The sequence below is a fragment of the Periplaneta americana genome, chromosome 7 (assembly GCF_040183065.1).
Source record: "Periplaneta americana isolate PAMFEO1 chromosome 7, P.americana_PAMFEO1_priV1, whole genome shotgun sequence".
Taxonomy (NCBI): domain Eukaryota; kingdom Metazoa; phylum Arthropoda; class Insecta; order Blattodea; family Blattidae; genus Periplaneta; species Periplaneta americana.
The window spans coordinates 145188866-145216306 of NC_091123.1; the positions used below are offsets into that span (position 1 = coordinate 145188866).

The 27441-nt window shown below is 36.6% G+C and overlaps 1 protein-coding gene across 5 annotated transcripts in view; it reads right to left on the minus strand.

The window, feature by feature from the left end:
- The window catches only part of LOC138703524 (collagen alpha-1(IX) chain-like), a 223596-nt gene that overhangs the window by 21171 nt on the left and 174984 nt on the right, over positions 1-27441 (minus strand). For 4 of the 5 annotated variants that reach the window (XM_069831445.1, XM_069831449.1, XM_069831447.1 and 1 more), the window contains 11 exons: positions 24931-25002; positions 23587-23664; positions 20853-20960; positions 12973-13080; positions 11592-11765; positions 11351-11521; positions 7942-8116; positions 3880-4031; positions 3057-3317; positions 1356-1409; positions 709-825 (listed from right to left, as the gene is read on the minus strand). In XM_069831445.1, the coding sequence (XP_069687546.1) occupies positions 709-825; positions 1356-1409; positions 3057-3317; positions 3880-4031; positions 7942-8116; positions 11351-11521; positions 11592-11765; positions 12973-13080; positions 20853-20960; positions 23587-23664; positions 24931-25002 (1470 nt within the window). Of the gene's footprint in view, positions 1-708; positions 826-1355; positions 1410-3056; positions 3318-3879; positions 4032-7941; positions 8117-11350; positions 11522-11591; positions 11766-12972; positions 13081-15949; positions 16049-20852; positions 20961-23586; positions 23665-24930; positions 25003-27441 lie in introns of all 5 variants that reach the window. The other variant, XM_069831446.1, reaches the window with a different exon arrangement.

Consider the following 27441-nt stretch of genomic DNA (forward strand, 5'->3'; position numbering starts at 1 on the left):
GATACTATTCCAATCTTCAAATCTGTACATACGTAATGGTAATCACAGTATGCACTGTGGCTGCAAAGCAATGCCATAGCAATCTCGAGCTATGAAGTGTGAACGTAGCTGTAGCATTCACTTCAATAGAAAATAGTGAACAATATTCTTCTATAGACATGTAAGGATAGCTATAGTGTACCTTCAGGTATAATGCATGTTTCTCATTTTAAGATATAATGATACTAGCATTCAGTTGATACCAGCGCCCCTTGAATCTCTCTATCCATATGTTTAAGCAGGTACAGTAGTGGCAAAAAAACTGGACCTACCCTTGTAGCTGATTTCAGAGCCTTGTTCACTCCAGAGCACGATAGACTGGTAACTAAGACTTTCGTGGTTCGAATCCTGCCTGGGAAGGAAACTTTTTTTTTGTTCCTTATTCAAATTTATTCCCAATACTTTACTTTTTGATTGCAGCGATATTTTACTACTTAATTAACTTATTATTTCCAGAACATGAATTTTACCAGCTTATTTTCTAATGGCTTTCGAAATGGGCTACGTCAGCAGTCGAAACTACAACAATTTCAATAGATTACTCGCTCTCTTGTGAATGCGGGCATGGCATGCACAGTGGCTCATTTCGGGGACTTCGATTATTCCATCGGTCCGGTTTTTTTGCAACTACTGTACATCCTGTTTGTTGTTGTCATGCTCCATTCTTACCATCGAGCCTGGCAAGCCTCTGGGTCCTACGGGGCCCTGCTCTCCGTTGTCTCCTCTGTCTCCTTTAATTCCTGGCAAGCCAATGAGTCCTGTTGCCCCAGGACTGCCGGGCTGACCCTGATAATCATTGACAACCGAGTCAGTCCAATGTTGAAACAACAGACTGAAGTCACATTTACCACAGCTTGATTCTATAGACATCTTTAGACCATTAAGTTAAAGGGAGAGGATATTTGCGTCTATAAATAAAACATCCAATAACAACAACAACAACAATAATAATAGCGAATTAAGTATGACGCCATTTAAAGTTTTTTTTTTTCCCCATCAAGAGGAATTTCTCGGCTGACACTTCCAACACTGAAGTCAGTTTTGCTCGTTTAAGTGAAATTCTTAAAAAGCTTGTAAGAAATATTTTCATTTTTAACTTTAGCATAAATATATTTCGATTGACAATCACCGTTTTATTTGCAGCAGATGGAGATTTGCTTTATGTAAATTTAAGTAAGTAAGAGTATGACTGCATAAAATGTTGTAGGGATGTGTCAGCTTTTTTATGTTTAAAGTATAACTGCTTTGAGAGAAATGCCCTGTTTTTGTACTGTATTGCTTGTGAATCTCAAAAATAAAACTGGACATTTACTTACCTCTGGTCCTTCAGGACCGCGTGGGCCAGACTCACCCTTAGGTCCAGGGGGGCCCTGTAATCAAATCAAAAGTCCCTTCATATGAGAGCTGTAAACATCAATTCAGCGCAATAATACATTAAGAGAAAAAGTTCAACTACTTTTTACAGTTCTTTTGAAACATTCAATTTCCGGAAATCATAAATAACAGTTCTGATTCTATTTAACAGCGTGATAACATCTGGCTTACGAAATGTAGGCCTATTTTTTACGCATAGAATTTTTAATGTAGGCACAAGAAAAGTGTCATGAGTAAACAGAACACTAAGCACTAACCAATTGTGATCTGGTTTTATTTAATCTACTTAGTTTACACCATTTTACCTTTCATGCTACCTAACTAGAATGTACTTTTGAAAAATTTGTTTCTTCTTTCATACAGCTTTCCCAGCTCTGTTTATTTTTCTGTAAATTCTAGCCTCCTATTCTCATTCCTTGGTCAGTCAAGCAGATTTAACGGTTTTTAACAACCCCAACGAATAAGATTGTTAGTATTAGTATACAATATGAAACTGTTAACAACCATTAATTAAATTACTATTTAACTGTGTGGATTATAAATAAGCTTATAAAGTCAATCCCATGACAGGCCAGATCGGTCCAGATGGTAGTGAAAAGTTAAGGCTCCTACCTTTACAATCGGCATTTCATGGCAGTAGGGATGTCAGTCCTACGTGGCCGCTGCCTTCATCTTCAAGAAAATGCCCCTAGTACTCATTTTTGTTAGAGGCTGAGTAGATTTCACGGTCATAGTGCGGCTGGAAGGATTAGATCGATGGAAAAATCCATGACCCCATCGGGAATCGAACCCGCGTCCTTCCAACTTGCAGTGATGCACCTCAACCTCACGTCCCAAATAAGCTTATACCTTGTTTAATTTGCTGATTTCTGTACTCTTCTGATGGCCCATTTTGTTTCAGCAAGAAATGTTGTTTTTCATCTAACTACTTGTGGAAATCTACACAAGACATGTCTAAAATTAAATTTTACAAAATAATTCCCCTAATAGACTCCAGACATAGATGGTTTCTTTCTTTGGTCTGCTGAGAATTGGCAAAACAAAATACCCTCTCCACTTCTGCATTATGGCTTGGTACGGCGTAAAAATGTAAAATCTGAAGAAGTTCAGAATTTAACTCAGGATTTGGATGTGCTTTAGGAAGTTAACCCACTCTTTTTCTTATTTAGTTAGGTTATCCACATAGTGTTTGAGGTTGTAGAACTGGTTAAAGAATTTTGACTCTTGAAAATCTACTTTCTTACTTTGTAGTTAGTGCAAACATAAATCAAATTTATCAGACTTAATAGTATTAAGGTTTTCCATCTTCATCCATTGAAAGCATTTTAATTCTTCCAATGATGAAGCTCATTTCTGCAAATTTTCAAGGGAAATTGTGTAAAACTCCGCAATTGTATATTGCATTACAAAAGCAGGACAATTTATGATTTTCTACAATGTCTGGACAAACATCCGGAAAGGAGGACATATCTGGTGAAATCCAGACACCTAGTAACCCAAATGAAGATGGAGGTAGGTGCAACCTTCAAAACGTCGCGTCTCTCTACTGTTATAGCAATGGATAAAGCTGAACTCACATCCTTCTTAAACAATCCATGATCACGCACCCTTGTCTATAGGCTAAAGCAGGACTATCTCCTCACCTGTTCACCCTCTTCGCCCTGCAAACCCTCTCTGCCTGGCAGCCCAGGTGCACCAGGTAATCCAGAAGGTCCTGCTTCCCCACGTTCACCCATTGCACCCTTCTGTCCGTCTTCACCCTGGGGGCCAGGAGGTCCAGGAGCCCCGACAGGACCTGGATCCCCTGCGGCAGCAGCAGTTCCTGGCAGTCCTGGTTCTCCAGCTGCGCCTGGCTCTCCTTTCTGGCCAGGGGCACCAGGACTTCCAGAGACTCCTGCTGGACCCTATCAACAGTAACGTCATATACTAAGTGAACTGATGTGCTTCCGGCGCCACGGAGATAATGTATGCTACATCACTCTGTGGACAAAACGAAGAAATAAACATCTACAGCTCTAAAAATGGAAAGCAATACCAAATGCATAATAATCCACTTTATAAACAAATAAGGAATTCATATTATAACCCGACCAAACAACCAGCTTACCTGTGATTCAGCAAAACAAAAAAATCTATATTTGTGTATTAAATAACTCGCTTCGTCATGATTCTTCACTTTTCTATATATACTTTTAACACTTATATATCACTGATTAAATTTTCTACTTCTTTCCTCTGTTAATATTGGAGTTTATCTTGCTTGACTAGTTTCGAAGTATTCATTGTCCAAAGCCTAGTCTTTAGACTTGGGTAATGAAGCACAAGACTTCGAAACTAGTCAAGCAAGGTAAACTCCAATATTAACACAGGAAAGAAGTAGGAAATTTAATCAGAGAAAAAATCTAACCATCCTTGTCTGACGGCAGTTTGTAGTACACAACATCATCTGCACTGAAAATTACTTACCGGCAATCCCACAAGTCCCGCCTGCCCTTGTAGCCCTACTGGGCCTGGGAATCCCTGCTCGCCCTTCAGTCCAAGTGGCCCAGGTGCGCCATCCCGTCCTGGAGATCCTCTGGCACCATCCACGCCCGGTTGTCCTGGAGGACCGCGATCACCTGATTTGAAGAGTAGTAAGTACATGAATTAGTTCATAAGTAACTGTAGGGAGCACGTGACACAAGATACGGAACAAACAATACTGGTAACTGTGATCTGATGACGAATAAGCAGAAGAAAATAATAAAAAATGAAATCAAAGAAATATGAGAAGAGTTTCTGGAGTCCCTGGAATCGATGTCTGTAGTGACTGGAAAGTAAAGGAGAGAGAAAGGACCGAAAACTGGCATATCCTTTCATGACTGGAGTGACAGGTTAACAATTCATCACAGTTGTCTAGTTTGGACCTTGGGTTCATAACTTCAAAGACTGCACAACAATAGGAAGAAGACAGACTGTTGCTGCCTCTTCTAGTAATCCCATGGCCATGGAGAAGGATATGGAGGTAAAAGTGATACTGATGATAATGGTATACTGGTGACAGTAGTTATAAAGATGGTGATGAATGTGATGGCAGCAGAAGTGGTGATTGTGGCAGTAATGTTGTAGTTGGTAGTAGTGACAAGTGGTGATCGTGCAGTTGTTGTGATGATCAGTATTGTTTGTAATGGTAGTGGTGATGTAGGAGATAGGTTGGTGTTATTATAAATGTTGTCAATGGTAATGGCTTTAGGGTACTTTGTGTTTTGTGAAGGTGGTGTAAGTCATGAAGATGGTACTTACTAGTAGTGAAGGTAATTGTGATGGTGGGGCTAGAGGTGGTGAAGGTATTGGTTGTAGTGATTGGAGGTCGTGGTAATAGTGTTGGAGTTCTCTCTTCTACCGAAGTTCGCATGTCTCAACCCCCTGCTACTTATTTGTTGAATTCTATAATCTTTCTCGCGACCGGTATCATAACTTAAATACTCGGTCACAACACGATAACACACTAGAAATTCCACATCACACAACAGCTCTGTATTCCTCACCTTCCACTGTTGCTACTTCTCGTCACTGATATTCTCTGATGCCTCAAGTCAATGGTTGCCGAACTTCGATTTCTTTAAAATATAAATTAGAAGAATACCTTATGATGAGTTGCCAGACTTAATGCGTTATAAAAACTTATTAATGTATTGTATTCCACTGTGTTTATTTTTATTTTATGTATATATTTTATTCAGTAATTTTCTCTTTCTGATTTTATTATGCAAATCGTATTTGCTTCTAACTTAACTCTAATATTACGCAATTGTCCACTGCTGTGAAGTAATGGTTAGCACGCCTGACCATGAAACAAGCGGGCCCGGGTTCAAATCCTGGTTGGGGGAATTTACCTGGTTGAGGTTTTTTCCGGGATTTTCCCTCAACCCAATTAGAATAAATGCTAAGTAACTTTCGGCATTGGGCCTTGGATTCATTTCGCCAGCATTATCACCTTCATCTCATTCAGACACTATATAACCATAGCAGTTGAAAAAGCGTCGTAAAATAACCAATTAAGAAAATATATATGTAATTAAATTATTTAAATCTGGTATATACATTGGTATGTTTAAGATGACTATGTAAGCAATTTCAATTCTCATGGCCTCAACTTCAATCATTCAGTGTTCTGCCTAAGGGCAGGTCTTTCACTGCAAACCCAGTTTCCTCCAATTTTTCCTACTTTCTGCATTCCTTTTTGTCTCCTCATATGATCCATATATCTTAATGTCGTCTATCATCTGATATCTTCTTCTGCCTAGAACTCTTCTCCCACCCCCATTCCTTCCAGTAGACAATTTCTTCTCACCCAGTGACCCAACCAATTCCTTTTCCTCTTCCTGGTCAGTTTCAGCATCATTCTTTTTTTACCCACTCTTTCCAATACAGCTTTATTTCTTATTCTGTCTGTCCACTTCACACGTTCCATTCTTCTCCATATCCACATTTCAAACACTTCTATTCGCTTTTCTTCACTTCGTCGTAACATTCACGTTTCTGCCCCACACAAAGCACTTCACTAGTCTCTTCTCTAGTTCTTTTTCCAGAGGTCTGCAGAAGACACCCCTTTTTCTATTAAAAGCTTCCTTGGCCATTGCTATCCTTCTTTTGATTTTAATTTTGCCAGGTTAAATAAAAACCTTTATTATTATTATTATTATTATTATTATTATTATTATTATTATTATTATTATTATTATTACTACTACTACTACTACTACTACTACTACTACTACTACTACTACTACTACTACTACTACTACTACTACATACTATTACTATTAGGCCTATTATTATTATTATTATTATTATTATTATTATTATCATTATTATTATTATTATTTTGCTGAAGATAGTGACAGTAGTGCTGGAGGTAATAATGTAGTGATGGTGGTAGTTGTGATGGAGGCTGTGCTAATATTAATGGAGACAGTAGTGGTGGAAGTATTGGTGGTGGAAGTAATGGTGGTGGAAATAATGGTGGTGGAAATATTGTTGGTGGTTGTAATAGTCGAAGTAATGATGTTTGGTGGTAAAGATATTGATGGTGCTCTGAAGTGTGGTAGTGAAGGTAGTTTTATTGGTGGTGGTGGTGTTAGTGTAGGTGGAGGTGGAGATATATGTGGTAGTGGTAGATGTGATAGTGTTAGTTGTGATAATTGAAACTGTGAAGGTAGTGGTTTGTACCTTAACAGCATTAGTTTCTGTAATTTGACACACATTTGCACAGCGAATGAATCCAGTGTCTGTTAATAAATGGATATCCATAGGCAGTAAATCTCCATAGAGGAAGAGCTTCTTCTCAAAATCACACATTAAGCACGAAATTGTACGTTACAACGCCCATCATCTGGGTCACAATATTACAGAATAACTCGAGTGTATTTTTGTCTTCTCGTCAGCCAAGACAAACTTTAATGAAGACGAGAGTTTTTATGCGACTAATTCCGCACTAGATATGTCTGATTTGATGGTGGAATGACATTGTTTCTACGATGTGGGAACCAATCCACTCGCGTCTCTCGTGATAAAAACCGCGTGGAGACATGCGGATGTGACATTTCCAAGAAGGTCAATGCCGGAGATTTCCAAGTGGCGGCTCCTGCAGATTAATAGCTGCCTGCATCGAAGTGTCTTGTTAAACAGCAATTCGTCACTTTTAACGACGCGCTGACATCTGGCAGCTATTTATTGCTTTGTGGAATACACAACAACTCTGCTTTTCAGTTTACTACTAAACGCTTCACTTGATACACAATGAGAGCAAAACAGTCGCAAGGGAGTATATCCAGTATGCGGTAATTATACATTTATTTATTTATTTTTTCAGATATATGCTTCCCGTAGTTTTAACTCAAGTGACTTGTCAGATATAGAGTTGCCATAAATTAATTCAACCAGATGGGGATAAATTTTAACAGGTTGTTATCTAAATATATCATTCATGAAGGGGGCGCTAGATGGGATATAGGACACTGTCACTGTAAAATGAAACGACGAAAATAACTTCAAAGGAAGAGATCATAGTTGGTCCCTCCAAAAGTCTCTAAATTACGCTATTACGAAACAAGATTTTTAAATTTCTGATAGGAAGGGCAGCCAATGTAACTATAATTGCGGTGGTGGTAGTAGTAGTAGTAGTAGTAGTAGTAGTAGTAGTAGTAGTAGTAGTAGTAGTAGTAAGTTAGTAGTAGTAGTAATAATAATAATAATAATAATAATAATAATAATAATAATAACGTTTTATTAATAATAATACAGAAAAGACATTATACCATCTTTGGGCCTTAAGTTTAATTATTTTTTAAATAAATGTATCACGGGAATATTGTCGTCTTAGGTCGCAAGCATGGCAGTCTTAAATTAGTGCTGCTTCTCTATGAGCTGGGGGGGAACTAGAACGTAGGCCACAAGTGTAAGTCAATTAGATACTCGATCCATTCTCTCCCTGGTTCCCTTGTACACTCTTACTATCCTACTACAGGACTGTGTCTGTTTTATTACCTTTATCGCCTCTTGGGCCAGTCTCTCCCTGATCCCCTTGTGCACCCTTGCTGCCCTTTGGTCCTGGAAGACCTACAACTCCAGGCTCTCCAGGAAGGCCAGGTGGTCCGGGTGGTCCTGGAACGTTTTCACCTCCTACTTGGGTCCCAGGAAGTCCTGCAGGACCTGGTGGACCCTGGAAATTTAATGTTCAAAGCTAACTTCATGGAATGAAAAGCTTTCTTCTTCTCAATTTTAAAGCTCAAGTGTTGGATTGTATATGCTTGTAAATTGAATGTTAATCAGCTTGCTATATATTAATAATTCAATTAATTTAATTTATGTATTTCCGTCTAATGACTTAACTAATTGTTAAAAAAAAAAACAAATATTACAACATATAACTATTTGTTTTTAATCTGAATTTCTTTCGCGAACGTTTTCACCTTATTGGCATATTTGTTTCTTATCAATTACCGCGTCACCAGCATGGTTCAGTCGGTTAAAGCGCTTGCCTGCTGGTTTGAAGTTGCGCTCGGGTGCGGGTTCGATCCCCGCTTGGGCTGATTACCTGGTTGGGTGTTTCTTAGGTTTTCCCCAAACATAAGTGAATGCCAGGTAATCTATGGCGAATTCTCGGCCTCATCTCGCCAAATACCATCTCGCTATCACCAATCTCATCGACGCTAAATAACCTCGTAGTTGATACAGCGTCGTTAAATAACCAACTAAAATAATAATAATAATAATAATAATAATAATAATAATAATAATAATAATAGTAATAATAATAAAAAAATTACCGATACAGTAGGTAAGTCATTAGACGGAAATATATAAATTAAATTAACTGAATTGTTAAATAGACTTATCGGAAGACAAGCACTACAATGAATTATAAGACTGCTATATATTTCATACTACTGTATAGCTCAACTTACAATCGTTTATGCTTGTAAACTGAATCGATCTGTGTGATATGTATTATCTATTTCTGTATATCTCAACTGATTGAATTGTTTACGCTTTTAAATTGAATTGATTTACTTGCTATGCAGTGGCGTGTGGTGATAAATAATCCTGGTGGTGCACAAATATTTATTATGATTATCATATTATTATTATTACACTCTGTTATTATTATTATTATTATTATTATTATTATTATCATTATCATTATTTGTACTAACTACTCCATAACTATTAACATATGTTATATAGGTATAGATTTACATAATTTTGTTAGTCAAGAAATTGCAGTTCATTAGTTTCCTATGTAGGTCCATTAATAGCAAAGTAAAGTGTTCAATTTCTATTGAAACACACCGTAAATAAAATTGTTTTAGCTATATTGCGTTTTATAACAAAGTTCACACGTTCACAAACATTCGATACGTCTGTCGTCTCATCAGTCTTAACTGCTAAAAAGTCAACAGCATTCTTTATTTCTTTGAAATCTCATCATGGCATACATGCAAAATGGCTTGAAGGATTTCGTTCTGTACAATGTCTGATGTGTCCTTAAACACTGTTGCTCTTTTCAAATGTTCCTTGAGAGTGCGTCTAATTCAGAACTGAAATTGATGAGGCCAAGAAAAATTTAAAGATGAGTCTCCGTCATCATGACCTCTTAAAGCCAACAAAACCGCACGCACATATCTATTCTTGGTAACTTTATCATTGTGAAGTTCAACAATCCAATATTAAATCCAATTGTGTCTGTATGTTTGTTTGACCCAATACTGCTACTTTAACATTATTGTTTATGTGTGCAGCTGAAGAATCGTGTTTTTTAATTCTTTCATTCATGTGATTTAAATCAATCATACCTGCAGAACGATAATCAAAATTATTTAGTTACTACGCACAGTCCTAAATGCAAACAGAAAAATAAATAAATTTAATAAAACGTACTTGTTTTTGTCAATAAATTATCGCCGTCGAACAATTGGCAAGCAAAACAAAATACAGCGTCTTTATATTGCAGCCGCATATTGCTTTTGAGCAAGTCCGAATGTTCAATTTTCTTTTCTCTTCTCTATTACTATGCTTCGCCACTTGTAATTTTAATTCATGTGTAGGTGTACCCATCTTCTTTATTTTGATCTTTTCGTGTAAAGGTCTTACAGAAAATTACATATTTAAAAGATTTTGCACACTATTCATTGTAACATTTGTGATGTAACGATCTAACTATTACTGCAAACAGCTTGAGAACACATCTGAAAGTGCTCCTAACCCCTCTTATGCACATTGTATTGCCTTCCTACCATGCTCCAAAGCCTGCCAGTGAAACAGTACTACTGCGCATGCTCCAATGGAACAGTGTGCCGCAAGTGTCGAGCGGTAAACATAAGTCCCAGGCGTCAACAAGACCAGTACACGTGCAGTGTTATTTTTACGTAGTATTATAATAAAGAATTATGTCGCTCACAAAGTCTACTGTAGCTGATTGATATACATTTAAAAACATGTGTTTTTGAAGAGGTGGTGCACTGCTCCTGTGCTCCTTAAAAGAAATCGCCACTGTTGCTATGTATTATATTTTTATAGCTCAACTGATGAATAATTGTTTAGGTTTGTAAACTGAATTATCTGCTTGCTATGTAGCCTACTGTATATTTGTGTAGTTCAGTCGACAGACTTGCTTGCCTGTTGATCCGAAGATGTGTTCGGGCTTCGTTTAGATTTGGTTGGGTTTTTTCTGAGGTTTTCTCCACCTGTACGGCAAATGTCAAGTAATCTATGACAAATCCTCAGCCTCACTTCACCTCGCCAAAAAAATTATATAGCACCAATGCTAATATAAGATCAATGAAATATATAAACGAAATTAAAAATGAAAAAATGAAAACAATAAACTGTAAACAAGCAACGACAACACTCAGTCTGTTAGCTGTTATCATGTTCGAAGAGACCTGGAAGTGTCGTATGCTTTTCTTTATTTTTCAGGAGAGTTTTCATATTTCATATCTAATTAAAGAAAGGTACAAGTGGAAAACAAAATTCAAGAATTAATCTAATTGAGTTTTTGGTATCATCTGCTAGAACTGGATACGAACTACATGTCCTGATGATTCGCGCTTCCAAAGGGCGTTTGTAGTCCAGTTAAAATTCGCATTAAAATTTGTTCTCCTTTGAATGAATATTCAAGATCAATAATGTGTCAAGAAATGATCCAAGAAATCTACTTAAGGTCTTCAAGTCAATATACTTCAGAACTACAAACATTTTTTTTAAGATCTAATGATCTTTGCCGCGGGATCTTGCGACTGAAACACTGTTGCTAAATTTATATTCCTGTTCGTATTTCTCTTGAAGTGAACTCACTAAGAATGTAATTTTCAATCACGCAGAAAATGAAACAAAATTAAAATGGATTAATATTATTTTATTTACTGTAATGATATCTATTCTTTATTGAACTCACTGGCAGGCCTGAAAATCCTCTGATGCCTGGAGGCCCAGGCTCTCCTCTTTCTCCCTTGAGGCCTCTTTCTCCATTGCTGCCATCTCGTCCAGGAAGTCCTGTGGGCCCTGACTCCCCAGGTACACCCCTCCGACCTGGTGGCCCCTCAGGTCCTGGAGGTCCTGGCAAGCCCTGTAACAGTTTACTGTTTTAGTGAAACTCATTGATATGAAAGACCTAGACTGTGAGGTGGGATGCTTACCGGAACTCCAGCAGGCCCAGGCAGACCAGGTGGCCCAGGTGTGCTCTCTCCTCCCCCGCCACTCCCTCCTTCCCCTGGCAAACCCCGGGGCCCTTCTGGTCCCTGCAGACCAGGCAGTCCTGGCACCCCATCCTCTCCACGCTCTCCTTTAGAGCCTGGCAAACCAGCATCCCCCTGTACAACACCGTGAAAAATCCTGTTTGTTATAAAATGGAAATTCTTATTTTCAGCAGCGAATCAAAGATCAGTTCTAGTCACCTGACATAATAGTTCACTGACATTTGATATCGATGACGTTATGCTGGTGGCAAGTTGTTAAGTGTAATACATACTATATTGTGATCATCTGTTTGCAAAACATTGTAAGCAGATAATTCAAATCTTCTGTGACATTTCATGAGTTACACTGCACTTATAATACAACCCAATACAAACTATAACATAAACTGACGACTCTTTACAACGCTCTAGGCTGAACACAGTTGAACAGATATAGACAATTGATTTTTGCTGTCTGAAGAGACTGAAAGAATATGGTATCATTCAAATGCATATAAGGGACTGCTGTATGCGGTATGCAGGACTATGACGAAAAAAAAAAAAAGATTGTTGCTGCTGTAAATATACCATGTAACTGCTAGAGAATGTTAAATAATTTGTGTAGTACCTACTTATGTAGAACCTAAGGTAATAGAATATAGACAACAGTGCGTTGATCATATGAAAAGAATGAGTGATAAGAGATACCCACTAATAGTAACAAATTACAAAGCAAGGGGACGCTGAGATGTTGGACGTCCTAGAAAACATTGGGTTGAAATATACCTTGAAGTATTGTTGTTGTTGTTGATGATGATTATAATGATGATGATGATGATGATGATGACGATGCTGCTGCTGCTGATGATTATAATGATGATGATGACGATGATGATGATGATACTACTTATTTTCGAATTCCAATAAAAGAAGAACTAAAAAATGATTAATACATTAATCATTGACAGCAATTTGACATTAATCATCATAACATACTGTCATCATTAAGAAATTCGTAATTATCAATTCATTTCATGAAGTGCTTGAATAGCTACCACACTGTAATTCTGTAATTGAATATACTTCACTAATTTCCTGCAGTATGACAAATGGCTCAAATTTTACAATGTGATGTCACTTCATATTCCCACATGTCAGTCAACCAGTGAGCTGAAGTTGCCTTTGGAAGTTGTATACATGCACAAATACCACAATAAATTATATAAGTATTTTGAATGGATGATATTTGCCAGATATCTAATATCCACAGATCAGCTGCTAAATAAAAAAAAGATCCTTCTACTCTAAGTGAGTGACAAGAATGATGTGCAAATGGACTCACTCTCTCTCCTTTCGCGCCTGACGTCCCTGCTTCTCCTGGAGCACCCCTGGCACCAGGGAGGCCAGGTGGACCCCTTGCACCAGGTGGTCCTTGAGATCCTGCTATACCCTGCATGGTGTAGAATGACACGATTACTTATGTGTCTGCTCTTCGAAAATATCTCACACTGAATGCAGCTGTTAACTTTATTTTAAGATATTACTACTTCCCTTTACAAGATGGGTTTCCGTTCTTTATGTCTAAATTCACGGTTACTCTAAAGAAAGTGTTATTTTATTGTAATAAATAATTTTAAAATATATGTACAGGATCTACAGCAAATATACTACGGTACTGCTCTATACTACAAGTACTACTACAAATACATAATATAATGAGAGTAATACATTAAATCTACATAATGTTAAATTGGATGGTTCGACTGTCTTAAGAACACACCAAATGTCGTCAGTGGGCTTACTTTTAGACATAGTATTTAACATCTTGATTACACAACTATTAACACTGTATCACTTCGGAATATGTATGATAAGACTTTCTTGTGTTAAATTCTAACGTACGGTACCTTGTTTACATGTTTCGACCTATTATGGGTCATCTTCAGAACTAGTCATTGCTGGTCTTGGTGCCTCTCGTTTTGTTTCCTGTGAGGGTGTGTTCGTGTGGTGTAAAGTGGAGTCAATTTCAGAACACACACTCTTTGACTCCACTTTACACCACACGAACACACCCTCACAGGAAACAAAACAAGAGGAACCAAGATCAGCAACGACCAGTTCTGAAGATGACCCATAATAAGTCGAAACATGTAAACAAGGTACGTTACAATTTAACATAAGAAAGTCTTATCATACATATTCCGATAGTATTTAAGTCACTGAGTTGTCAGTTTGCTGTTGCACCTCAGCTGCTTATAACAGTTTTTAAACATTTAAAAAAAAAACATACTCATAAAATGATATAGCTGACACATTTCATGTGTATTGTATGTTGCAGTCACACACTACAGTACTTCCTACTGGTAGTAATGAAGACAATCTGAATTTCATTGTTGTGAGTGACAATATCTTCATTAGCATGTGTTCTTAATGCAGGCGTTTGTATAGTAAAAGTGTGTGCATGCTATTTTGTGAGCACAGCTACATATGTTACATGTTACAGTATCACTACGTTACAGTTATGTGTGCACCCACGTGATGCGTGAAAGAGTGCCATTATATTGTTAAAAATACTGACCCTGCTAATATTTCCAACTACTTTCTGTGAGTCCTTACTTAACCACACAGGAACTACTATTCTACACTACAATTTACTGTATCTGAAGTATGTCTTCTTCTCCTTCAATAAAATAATTGTTCAATTTCACTCCTCACCTTTTTTCCCCCTTCAACTCTTTTCCACCTTTTTCATTGCCTTAAATCTAGCCGAAATAGCATGAACAATATAATATGTCTCACTTCATGTGGAAAGTGAACTACGAATTTCAATAAAAAATTTTAAACCACAAACTTGTTACACATTCTATACAATTCTGCTAGTTTAGAGCAATGTTTTTTCTCTTTCTTAATGTTAAGGCAAAAATTACAGAGCTAGAACTGACACGTATGTATGTATGTATGTATGTATGTATGTATGTATGTATGTATGTATGTATGTATGTATGTATGTATGTATGTATGTATGTATGTTAAAGAAATTCTGTAAAGCCAAACTCTGAGAAAGATCGTTTCTATTCGAGTGAAAATGCCAATCCAAGAATACCTTTAAGTGGAAATTATAACAATAAGTTCAATTTTTATAACAAACAGAATACTTCCACATGATGAGTTAGTTTAAAAAACAAACAATAAAATAAAATTCAATAAGTTCCATTACAGATTGAAAGAAATTTGTTAAGTGTCTATGAAGGTTTCTTGGTAAAGAAACAAGAACATTATACAAATGAGAAGAGAAAATGACAAGAGAAGAGCGAAAATGAACTATATAATAACAAATAAGTGACTTTTCTGTTTTTTTTTTAAGTTACTATTAATATTTTATATATGAATTTAAATTCGTTTTCCATAACGCTGTTTACATCTCTGTAATTCATTATGTCAATCTTGAAGGAGAAGCTGACAACTTTTTTTGTTTGTGGTGGGCGGAACATCTCTAAACTAAAGGAATTTACTACATGTGAGAGCGTTGCTTGCTGTGCTCTCATTTGCCAGCTGCACAGCATTCCAGCTCATCTGGATTGCGCGAGGTGCTGGAAACTACTTCCTTGTGTAAAGTTGTATACGACTAGATCTCCAGTAGACAGAAGTAGACAAGTGGGGGGAGTCACTAACATTTCATATCTCAGTTCATTTTTCATTGAAAGCAATTGTTTTGTTCTTACACACTAAAAAAATTTTCTCCATTCTGTGCAAGATAAATGGTTGTGCTCGCGACCAAATGGCCATCAGAAGATTATTGTACACTGGACACGTCAAGCATAGTATCCAACATGGGAACACCTCAACATGCTTCACTGACGTTTATACACGAAATCGCAGAAAATGGTAACGATTTTGTTGTAAGTGCATAATTAAAAAAAACACATATTCAAGATATTAGAATAAAATTTTGTACTTCCGAACTTGAATCCTCTCATTATCCGCATTCTTTCATTAACGTGAGGAAGATATGAAGTAATGTCGATTTGTTTCTGATATTGTCATAGTTAGTACGAGGTGCTTCATTACCCAATGATAAGACAGGACTTCCTGTTCTTTCATTAACTTCGCACGACATTGCTCTACATTAAGCACGTTCGAGTTAGTATGCACTCACTCCTGCAGAGAGATGTGCCATGTACAGCATTTCCAGCACCCCTACATCCATCCAGTGAGCTGGGGTGCATTGTCATGCATGAAGGTGTGGTGCGGTGTGCAGTGGTGTGTCGGTGTGACGGGGTGAGTTACCGGCGAGCTGTTAGTAGGGGTTGGTAACCTACAGGGCGGCCGGGAGGTCCGGTGGCTCCCTTCAGGCCGGGAAATCCCGGTATTCCCGGCTCGCCGATAGGTCCGATGGGTCCAATCAAACCGGGCAATCCCTACAAGACATGAGACAGCAGTGAAGAGTGCTTCATCCACGTCACATTTCACTAATTTCAGCTCTCTCACACTCCAAGTCATCCCCCCACTTATTGTTTAGTGCTGCTTTCTGTATGCATTTCCAAATTTGTTAATTTAGGTCTACAGTCCTTTTAAGGATGCTTCAATTTTCAAACTCGTCATACAGGATGAATCAGAAGGAAAGGTACAAGCTGTGAGAGGTGATAATATTGGTGATTCTGAACAAAAAAGTTTATATGAACATATGCTCTGTTCTTAACAGTATCTGACATACAGCTATTTGAAAATCACGGGCGTCAGTCTCATGTCCTTCATCAGCACTCACATGCGGACGCAACCAAACTGACATCAGGTTGTAGTAGGATCAATGAAATATATCCTGGGCATTGGATTGGTCGCGTTGTAGTAATTTCTTGGCCACCGAGATCACCCGACCTTACTCCATTGGATTACTGTTTGTGAAGTTGGCTTAAGAGCGAAGTCTACAAGTGCAAAGCGAAAACTCGCATTTTACATAACTGTGCTCAAGTAAAGGAATGTCCGAATCAGTTCAGATCAGCAACACAGCAGCTATCTACAAGAGCTGCAAAGTGCATTGAAGTTAACGGTGACTTTCTGAGAATGTTCTGTAAAGAAAAGTACACAGTTAAACAAAGTATAAGGTAACAATGTTTTAATTTACTATCACCTGCATTTTTCCCATTCCTCATTGTTTCCATTAGTTTTCTCCGACATCGTCAAGAACAAGATATATGTTCATATAAACTTTTTTGTTCAGAATCATCAATATTATCACTCCTCAAACCATATACCTTTCTCCTGACTCACCTTGTATATCATGAATGCTACGTTCATGTTAACTGTGGGGAGATGACTTGTTTGGAGAGCTCGTTGGCTGTCACCCAGCGGGTGAGCATGCTGTTATGGGATGCGCTGCTGCAATCCATGGTGTACTCCAAGCCTCAGTTAAAACAGACGGAGAAGAAATGGCACCTACAAGAAATGACATCTCCAAGTTTTGGAAAGCAGACCCTGGTAGCTGATAGAAAAGTAATTTATACATCAGGGATTGCACTTTTTTATTCCCTTTGTAAGAGTGAAATCTATTTTTATGTTCATATATGTCCATTATCTTTCAAAAGGCACGGTTATACAAAACAGCTTTGTTTTTACTAAGATAAAGCCTTCATTCATTAACCACGTATCTGAGTAATGCATTAATGTAATGAGTTATGTTGATGTGGGAATTTGATATGTAATTTCCATGAGAAAGAGGACGAAGAAAATAGGCCATAGTTTATTTTGTACGGTATCGGTAATGCTTTGCTTTACTTTAGGAATCAATACCATTATCATCATCATTGTACGTACAAGTGTCTAATCTATATTGCTAAGGGTAGACTATATTATTAACATCATTAACAGTTTCAGTTATTGTGTATAGTTCATGTTGTTCCACAATCCTTAAAGCAGACAAATGTGTGGGAATGAGTCACTATTATTTCTATCAATCTATACATATCACTATGATTGAAAGAAAGGTACCAATATTCAAGGGCGCCCATAGAGGGTAGCCAGTGGTAGCAGTTGCTACCATTAAGATTTTTGTGCGCATTTTTTATTTTTCTCTGTGTATTCGATACATGTTTTCTCAAACCCTCAGCAAACAATTCAATAAAAGCGAGTGCTTTGAACTATGAATGTGTGCGCAGGGTAATTTAAATTTCAGAACTGGCTATTTTTCATGTTCAATTTTCTCTTTTCGTCCACCCATTTCCTCTAATTTTCTAACCATCTTGCTACCACTGAGATTGGATCCTGCGTGCACCCTTGAAGGTATTCATAATTTTTCATCCAGTTTTAAGTTAAAGTTATTATAAATAGCTTAAAATTGAAATAGGAAAAGTTTAGATTACCCGAAAATTCTCCAGAAGGGAATTATGAACTTCGGTGGAGGGCTGAATTTCCTCTCCTTATCTCGGACACAATTGTCAATTCGCTCAAAATTATCCCATATTTTGCTTTATTTTATTGTGCTCTCCCGTCATCCATGTATTTCGACATTCTTTGCAGAATGTGAATGAATTTGCTTATTTCCTCATCTCCCTTACTGTTTACAAAATGACAACCCCACCCCCAGGCCATCCTCTCAATCAGTGGCGGCTCGTGGGTATTGAATTCAGGGGGGCTGCATACAAGAATAAACCATGCAACATACCTTATTTAAAGATTAGTTCCATGCGCCTTGTCTTGTAGGTTGCAAACTTTTGAATCATCTTCTTATTAAAATCCGATATGTCGTTTAACATAGTCTTTACAATGGAAAACATAGCTAATGCGATCATCGGCCCAGGTCAATGGCATTTAAATGTGTTTAAATGAGACAGGCTCATGTCAGTAGATATACTGGGATTTAAAAGAATCCTGAGGGACAAAATTCCGGCACACCGGCGAAGCTGATATAACCCCTGCAGTTGTGAGTGTCGTTAAATAAACCATAATTTAATTTTTTGTATGCAGATTTGAACCTTAGAAATATCTAACTGGCGATGTTGTAGTTTTGTTGTATAATATATCTATACGATACATCAAAAAATGAAAAAAACTGAGCCAGAAATTTGAATTCAGGATTTTCAATAGTACGCACCAGGGCGCTTGCCTCATTTATTGTGATGTTGTTAGATGTTTCAGATTCCATTATGGTTTGAAAACATTCTAGCAATGGCTCCTTCTTCTCATGAACAACATTTACTGTTCTTATTTTAAAACTCCATCTTGTTGCCCCAGCTAATGGAATTGCCTTTGAAACACATTAATCTAATACAGACTGTGTGGAGATCGAGAAAAGAAAGCAGGGATACTGGATAAATCAGCAAAAAATATGCGAGCTTTGTAGGCTGTTTTGTTTAGCGGCTCTTTCCGTTATGAGATTCAACTGATGGGCACTTAATTTCACATTTCTCCTGAATTGTTAAGGTTCTGAACTGAATAAACTGTAAATATTGTACAGAATTAAACACTGTCGCACTTGTTATACTCACAACATTAAAGAAAATGTATTTAAAACTGCGCGCTACTGACAAACTGCTGCAAATTTTGCAGCGCTTGGAAACTCCGGATTCACGGCGAGGGGCAGCAGGGGGAGGGGTAAAAGTAACGCTCAAAGCATCCGAGACGAGACTGGCAGCTCCAGGGGAGGAAGTGGCTTCACCAATCTGTCCTTGTGTCTGGCTTCGCTCTGGCAGCACCAGGGGAGGAAGTGACTTCACTAACGATTGGTGCATGTCAATGAGAGCGAAATTTAAAAAACAATTCGAGCCACTAAATAGAGACTGTATAATCAATGTATTTCACAACATAAAACGAGACAAGAGCCACAAATGTCTGGGGGTGCTGTAGCTCCGCAGCCCCCCTTCGAAAGCCGCCCCTGCTCTCAATACATCGCTGGTTGGTTTAACCCACTTCTACATCTCTTCCATTTACATTCCAGAAGAGTCTAGTTTATTTTGTACTGACAATTTTTTTAATAACCTGATTTCTGCACATTATATTAATGAAATTAACGTTGGAACAAGAAGAAAGAACTTTAAATGGAATAATTAGTTTATTCTTGTATGCTTTACTGACGATGGTGCTGAACATTAAGACTAGCGTTCATAATGTTCTAGGTTCAATGCAGTGATGGCGCCAGATTTTTAATTTGGGGAAAGAGAACACTATCAATTTAAGTAAATTCTCTTGTTCGTGCCCTGCTACTGCTATACCTGGTAAGGTTTATCTTGTCTCAGTAGCAATAAAACCAAGTCCCTTCAAATAAGGGTGGAGATTATAGGAGGGTTGTAAATTTTCAGTATTCCTTTCAAAACCTTGTTATTGTACAGGCTGCCGGAATTCAGTTTCTTGAAAGACAAGCTCAGTGAGGGAACTACACAGTACGAAGAGAGATATTTTGTAATTTTATTTTGCGCTACAGAATGTATCAACTGGTCCCTTCCGCCACTGGATGGATGGACGGCATTGCTCCACTCACCCATTGCCAGAACTATATAGACGAAGTAAGACATATCTCCTTTCTCTCTCTTTTCACAGTGAGACAAGATACATCACACAGACTTTACTCAAGTCAAATATGAGCCGTTCAGAGCAAAAGTGGTGTAAGTCAAAATTGTGTAATGAGGTTTAAAGTAAAAATTCTGTAAAATACAGCGCAAAGTAGCAGTTAATATTCCTTCGTGCTATCCACCGACTACTAATAGTTTAAATAAATTGAATATTAATCGCTACTTTGCGCTCTATTTTACAGAATATTTACTTTAACCCTCATTACCTATTTTTGACTTACACCACTTTTGCTCTGAACGGCTCATATAATATTATAATATACCCATACTGATTAGAGATCAACATATGATGCATTTTCCATTGGTCATCATGAAATCACGTCAATGGAACATAAAAATAAACAAGTTTACAGTAAAATCTGAAGAATATTTAACAAATTAAAACACAAACATTCAACAATGAGAAATAATATTGCAAAATAAAAGTTGTGAGCTAAATATAACAGCAATTATTAGAATGATGAGTACAATGGGTTCGATATGTTCCAAAACAATCTTCAGCTGCGTTTTCAATATTTGTGTTATATGAGCAAAGTTTAGATTGGCGCAAGTTCATAAAAACTCCTCTCATGACGTCATTCTGTATATTATCAATGATAGTAAAATCAGCTACCAGATTCTGCTCGCAGTGAAGCGAAAGCTACGTGATGTGCGAACGTACTGGCAAGCCGGGCTCTCCTGCTTCGCCACGTTCGCCCCTAGCCCCTCTGACACCTGGCACGCCCTGATGACCGGGCTCGCCTTGGGGGCCCGGCAGTCCCTGGGTACCCTTACAAATCAAACACATTACACAGAGACGAACACAACACAGAATGGGTGCAAGCTTGTCAAATGAAAGTGCTGCAAAAAGAAACACAAAGGAAGCAGGCTCGTCTTCCAGTACAGGTGGCCCTCTTGCACTTCGTTGTGGACATGACGTTCTCGTCACAGCAATTTCAACTTAATGTTCTAATACCGTCACGCTTGCCTGTTGCAACTGAAAATAGATTCGTTTGTTATTTATTATAAGTGTATGATAAGAAAAATATAATAAACAGACATGCCTAAATTACTGGAGTAAACATATTGAGGATTGTGTATTTATTACAAAACTTGGACTTCTTAAAACAAGTAAATTAACTTATTTTTGTAACATTCTGTGGATTGAACTAACGATTTACGAGTAAATCCCTTTCACGTATATGAATAAGATATTTGCATTGTTCATTACGGTACATTTTCATTGTCTTCTACTTTTTCAACTTTTCTGTTAAAGACTTATTTGTGATAGGAAGGTAATTTTTCCTTTGCTTAGTTTCTTAGTATATCTATCTTGATAATAATTATTTTACAATGCAGAAATAACAATCAAAACATGAATAATATTAAAGGACTAGTATCATGAGTTATTAAAACAATAAGTAAAAAACGATTATTACTTATGTTTTGCTGCTACCAATGTCTGAAAATAAACAATAAAGTACCGTACGCTAGTGCTGCTAAAACATCAAGAACACAAATTTTGTTTAAATCTGAGGTAATGCTAAATTGTATAGAATACAACTTATGCTAATTTATCAGTTCACCATGTTGAATACAGTTAATCCATGGTTTCGTCGTAAATACATACTCAAGAAATGTACATAATCTAAATTTATAAAAATACCAGTAATATCATTTAAATTTTACGCAATACTTAGCCTACATATTAATAACAATCCTGGTACGTACTTTAAAATAGCATTATCAAACACTGGTATTTTACTATACAGTAATGCCTTCTGTGTGGAATACTGGATAAGAAAGTTGACTGCATAGTAAATTATTTCTTTCGAATTATAATTCAAGAAATTGGGCCTACTATATGAAGTAGAATTTGATTAGTAACATTATAAAAACTAACTGCTGCGAAAAAAGCATGAGCGAGAAATGTAGCCTTCATGACACTGATTTTTTAAATATAATTTCTGGGTCCTGAAGTGTACCTAAAGTAGATAGAACATGTTATGAAACGACGTGTAGGCCTATATGTTACTATAGAATATAGATTAACTATTGAGAATGGAACAACTTCCCGCTACCAACAATATAGCTCAGGCGGTAGCACATTTGCTTACTGATCCAGGGCTGCCTTCAGGCGTGGGTTCCATTCCCGCTTGAGCTGATTACCTGCTTAGTTTTCTCCAACTGTAAGCCGAATGTCAGGCAATCCATGACAAATCTTAAGCCTCATCTCTAAAAATACCATCTCATTATCAACAATTCCATCGACACTAGTAGTTGGTACAGTGTAAATAAATAACCGAATTAAAAACACAATTTCCATCCTGTTTTTAAATTCTATGGAATTAATTTATAATCCTTGAAAGGAATAGCATCTTGGAAGACTGAAGCTGGACTAAACTTATATAGTGAATATGGGGATAATATATGATGATGCGGAGTGTATATTTTAGAACGTTTATATGTGATTTAAGGATTATTACATGAAGGGGTGAAGGGTGAATTTTTTTTTTTTTTTTTTTCAATTTTTAAGATAGGGACTTCATATTTTGTACACTATATCCTCTTCCTGTAAGTATTCTTGAAAATAAGTTTCATTATGATCAGATGAACGGTTTTTAAGTTATTAAAATAAAAAAAAATGTGTCATTTTCAAAAATCTTCTCCTCTTACAAAATCTAAATTTCATGCATGAATATTTTTTTACACCTCTGATATTGACAGAAAAGAACTAAATATCCAGATTTTTTAATTTATAATTTGAATGGAGAGAAGAAGTAAAGAAAAAAAATACATATATACAATTTTAACATGAAAATTTATATTTTAAAATATGGAGCCTTTACACTTTTGAACTATCGAAATGTGCTAAAAAAGAGCGAGAAAAAGGTTGTAAAATTTCCAATGAATTCAAATTAAAAATACAGCCATTTAAATATAACGTAATTTTTATGCTTTCATGTATCACATAGCACTGAAATTTGCTCAATATAAAAATAAGAGATTGTTGATTCATTTTTCACAAAAAAAAAAAAAAAACAGAAATGCTAGTTGTGATTGAAAATGACTAAAATTTCACCCGTTCCCCCCTACCTTAACAGGTCGAACACTTCACTTGTAGATGTACAAGACACTAGCATTATTTATACACTTTTGTCGACTCCCATGAACATACAACATTGAAGTGGCGACCTTAACCCTTAAGGACCATGATATGCCTCTGCTCTTACATTGTGAGTCAGTCACACTTGCAACGTCAACAGAGTTTTTGCGATACTAAAGGTCTAAGGTCAGTCAACACGTGCAACTTGAGACATCGATTCACATTTCATGAAGCAATAACAACTCAATTCAATTATGAAGTAATAATGAAAGTGAAAAAAAAAAAGTTTTTGTGTGGGAAAAGTACTTACATCAGTGCCGTTGAAGCCTGGAGGACCTTGAGGGCAAATTACTTCACAAGATGGGCCCGCTGGCAATGGCCTGACCCTCTGAAATGTTTCAAAACATTTTTATTAACGTCTCAGAGTGCAGAAAAATGACTCTCGTCTCAGATGGTCACACACGATACCTCTAGATCTTACAGAGATAGTCGTCTCTTTGTACAACAAAATTCCTTCAATAAAGTATCACAAAATGATATTGTTATGCTGCATTCCTATAAATATTCTCGAGAAAATTATGTCGGGCAGATTTTATATTCTCTCTGGAACCACATTAAACAATTATCCTCTCTTTAACTCAATCTACATCGTCGTTGTTTTCATTTCCATAATGATAATAAAAATATTATGCTTATCATCATAACCTTTTTCTTCTCCGAGTGATCCATTTGCGTATATGTGAAAGAAATCACTGTGAAAATTAATTTGGTCAATAACTTAATGTAATCTTAGAATTCCAATGTTTTGTATAGTGGTACATGCCAATACCACACATGTGCAGTATGAGAAACAATAAAAGTGTCCATAGCACCCGGGAAAAACAAAAATATGCACCTTGGAGATTAATTGGTCATAACTCTTTAATGGTCGACAATTTTATCAGTTTATATTCTAGGATATATCATAATATGAGCAAAAAATAATATAGTAATATATTTTCAAATTAACCAAAAAGCTACAACATCTAGGCACACTGTACCACTGTTTATTTAACCTGGGCCCACCCTATCCAAGTCCACAGTGCACTGATCTCTGCAGACATGTCCCCGGCCGTGGAATAGAGCCCAGTTCAGCTCGGTCCTAAGTTTAGTCTCTTTCTTCTTGTACATATTCTTATGACTAGCACGCATAAAGTACCTGTAGTAATTAATACACAAAATATATTAAAATTATGTTTAACGCATATTCAGAAATGAAAATCTATGTTTAAAAATCACAGTATTTTTTTCCCTTGTCCTACTTTTGGAACAGAGAGCACTAAATGGGATAATAGTCTTAAAAAAAAAAATTAGACAGTGGTCTCTAAGTAGAGAAGAACGGGACATTTAAGAACTCAAGTGCAAAATAAAATGTTTTAACACAATGGATAAGGTTAATTTAAAGACTTTTAAGTTTGCTACTTCATACATATAATTTGGAAGAGCTGATAAACAAAAAATTAATTAAAAAATTCACTCTACGAAGTACGTATAAAAGATATAAACACTAATAATAGACATAATTTTATTGACATTATTATGGAGAAATGCGTATGGTTATGATTTGTTACGAAGAGCCTCCAATGTGTTGTTTCTACACATAAGCATTACTTACAGGCAGCTCATCACAGCTCTCCCGCTCCGGACGTGAAGGGTCGCAGCTGAGCACCATCCACTGCAGGTCGATCTGCAAGCAATTCATCACATTACAAACATGCATTTCGGATTGAGAAGAACTTTAATTTCAATTTCTTTTGTGACTCACCAAACTCTAATGGTGCCTATAAGGAGGAGTTCATGTGAACATGAGACTGTTCCTCAATCCTTACGGCAATATTAACAATTTGAAGGTTAAAAAATGGTGGGCTAATAATTACTGGTATGTTAATTTACTATAGGACAAAAAGCTTTAAAATACGTTCTTTCATTAAATCAAAATTTCATACATTGGTCTACAATACAAAATGTTGGAAGTTTTCATTTTCTCACTTTAGTAAGCATAAAGAGAAAATAGTGTAGAATGGAATTCAACTTTTTTAACATTTCTGATAAGGAACGCCTGTCAATACACAGCGATTTCTTATAAACTAGTTGGACAGATATCCTTTTCATATTTGCTATTTTTAAATGTCTGTTGAACTGGAAATAATGCACGTAAAATAATTTATATTTATGTATATGTATATCATATACAAAATTACTGGATCTTTACCGAAAGGCTATGTACTTAAAATAATCTTAAATGTAGGCCTATATATTTTTTTCGTTATTTTAATTGGTAGGATCACGTGATGCATGAGTAGAAGCATATACTCATTTTCAGTCTTTAAACGGGATGCCGGATGCATCGTATTGTCGAGACTCTGCTGCAATGTAGTGGTTCAATATTCATGATTGCCATCAGTAGGCTTATATTTAAAGTACATATCAATATTATAGTACAAGGTTTGGATATAATTTAACAGAAATAACGTTAATAATTTAGCAACACACGAACTGATTCCAAAATGAATGTAGTTGACGTGGTGAGGCAAAATAAATGTTGCTAGTCTGCAGGAAAAAGTTGCCAATACAGCTCTAGCAGACACATTTTACACCAAAATGCCAGTACCATTTTTCCTCTCAATGTGCCAACTTTTTCGGTAGTCCATAGATGTTATAGTAAAGACAGCAATACGTTTTTCAAAATGTTTGGCAGGCCTAAAGAAATAAAAATTTTCTGCGTGACTATGTACCCAATCTAAAACTTCCTCCAACAAAATTTTAGAATCCAAGAGAGAAAGGAGAAAGAGACTTTATTTTTTATGAAAACTTTACTTTTCTGTAAAAATAATGAATGCACTTTAACACGTCGATTATTGCCTCAAATTTTTAAAGCCCAGATAGGGTGACAGAATAATTCCTACTGCTCAAAGAATGAAGGTTACTTTTCTCCAACCAGGAGATCAACGGTGAAAGGAATGTGCTTACTATTGCGTCATCTATTGGAACGAAGTAGATAGACGATATTACCGTTATAACGTCAGTTTAAAAACCATGCGCTCTCCTCCTTATGTTATTTCCCTTATGGAGAGATTAAAATACCAGGAGATTAACCGTGATCTAATTTTGTAACTAGGGTAGTATCAATATGTGTGATCAATGTTATGGTTTGTGCTGTGAGAGCTAGCCAATAGAGATAAGAGTACCCACGTGTGTGACCTTATGACATCAACATTCATTCACAGCATTATCCTGCTTTGTCTCAGTCCCCGAAGACTTTCTCGTGGTTGGAGTACAGTACTAGTTCTAGAAGTTCCTTTTTTATGTGCGGACGAATGTCCACAAATGCGTAAAGATTTATAACATCTTTAATGGTTCTGCTGGTTATTTGATAAGTATGTAAATACACTTAGAATCCCACAGTCATCACAAATATTTATATCACATTTAAATTTGGATTTGCATAATTAGAAAAGTAATATTATAATAATATTTTAATGCTCTTTTATGTGAATTTGTCGAGAAATATTTATATCTACTTAAAAGCACGACTAAGACCTGTTTACAAGGTGCAAGATGGTAGTCGAGTTGATATGTCCAATAACTGGATTCCAGCCACTGTTCATGTGTAAACATATCAGTCAGTAGTTTGACAGGCTATTTGGACAGCAGTTGGCCATGGCAGTGAATTCAAATATTTTTGTTTTCATTGCCCCTCCCTGTGGAACAGTGTACAGCGCACTGGTCAATTGGTGGCATACAGTAGACAGGTGCAGGATAATCCCATTTTTCTTCGTCTTTCTTGTGGATTAATTTTAATACGTATTATAATTATCAAAAAAATTTCGAGCAGGTGGAATGAGAAACAAAAAAATCATTCATAGTTTTTTCCCCAGGGACACGTCTTTCATAGCAAACACAGCATTCTCCAATCTTTCTTATTTTTGCCTTTCTCTCAGTCTCTGCATAGTCCTACTATCGGTATCTTAATATTGTCTAACATTTGAGATCTTCTGTCCCGAACTTTTTTCCCGTTTACCATTCCTTCCTGTGCATCCTTCTATAGGCAGTTTCTTCTTAGCCAGTGATCCAGCCAATTCCTTTTTCTCTTCTTGATCAGTTTCAGCGTTATTCATTCTTCATT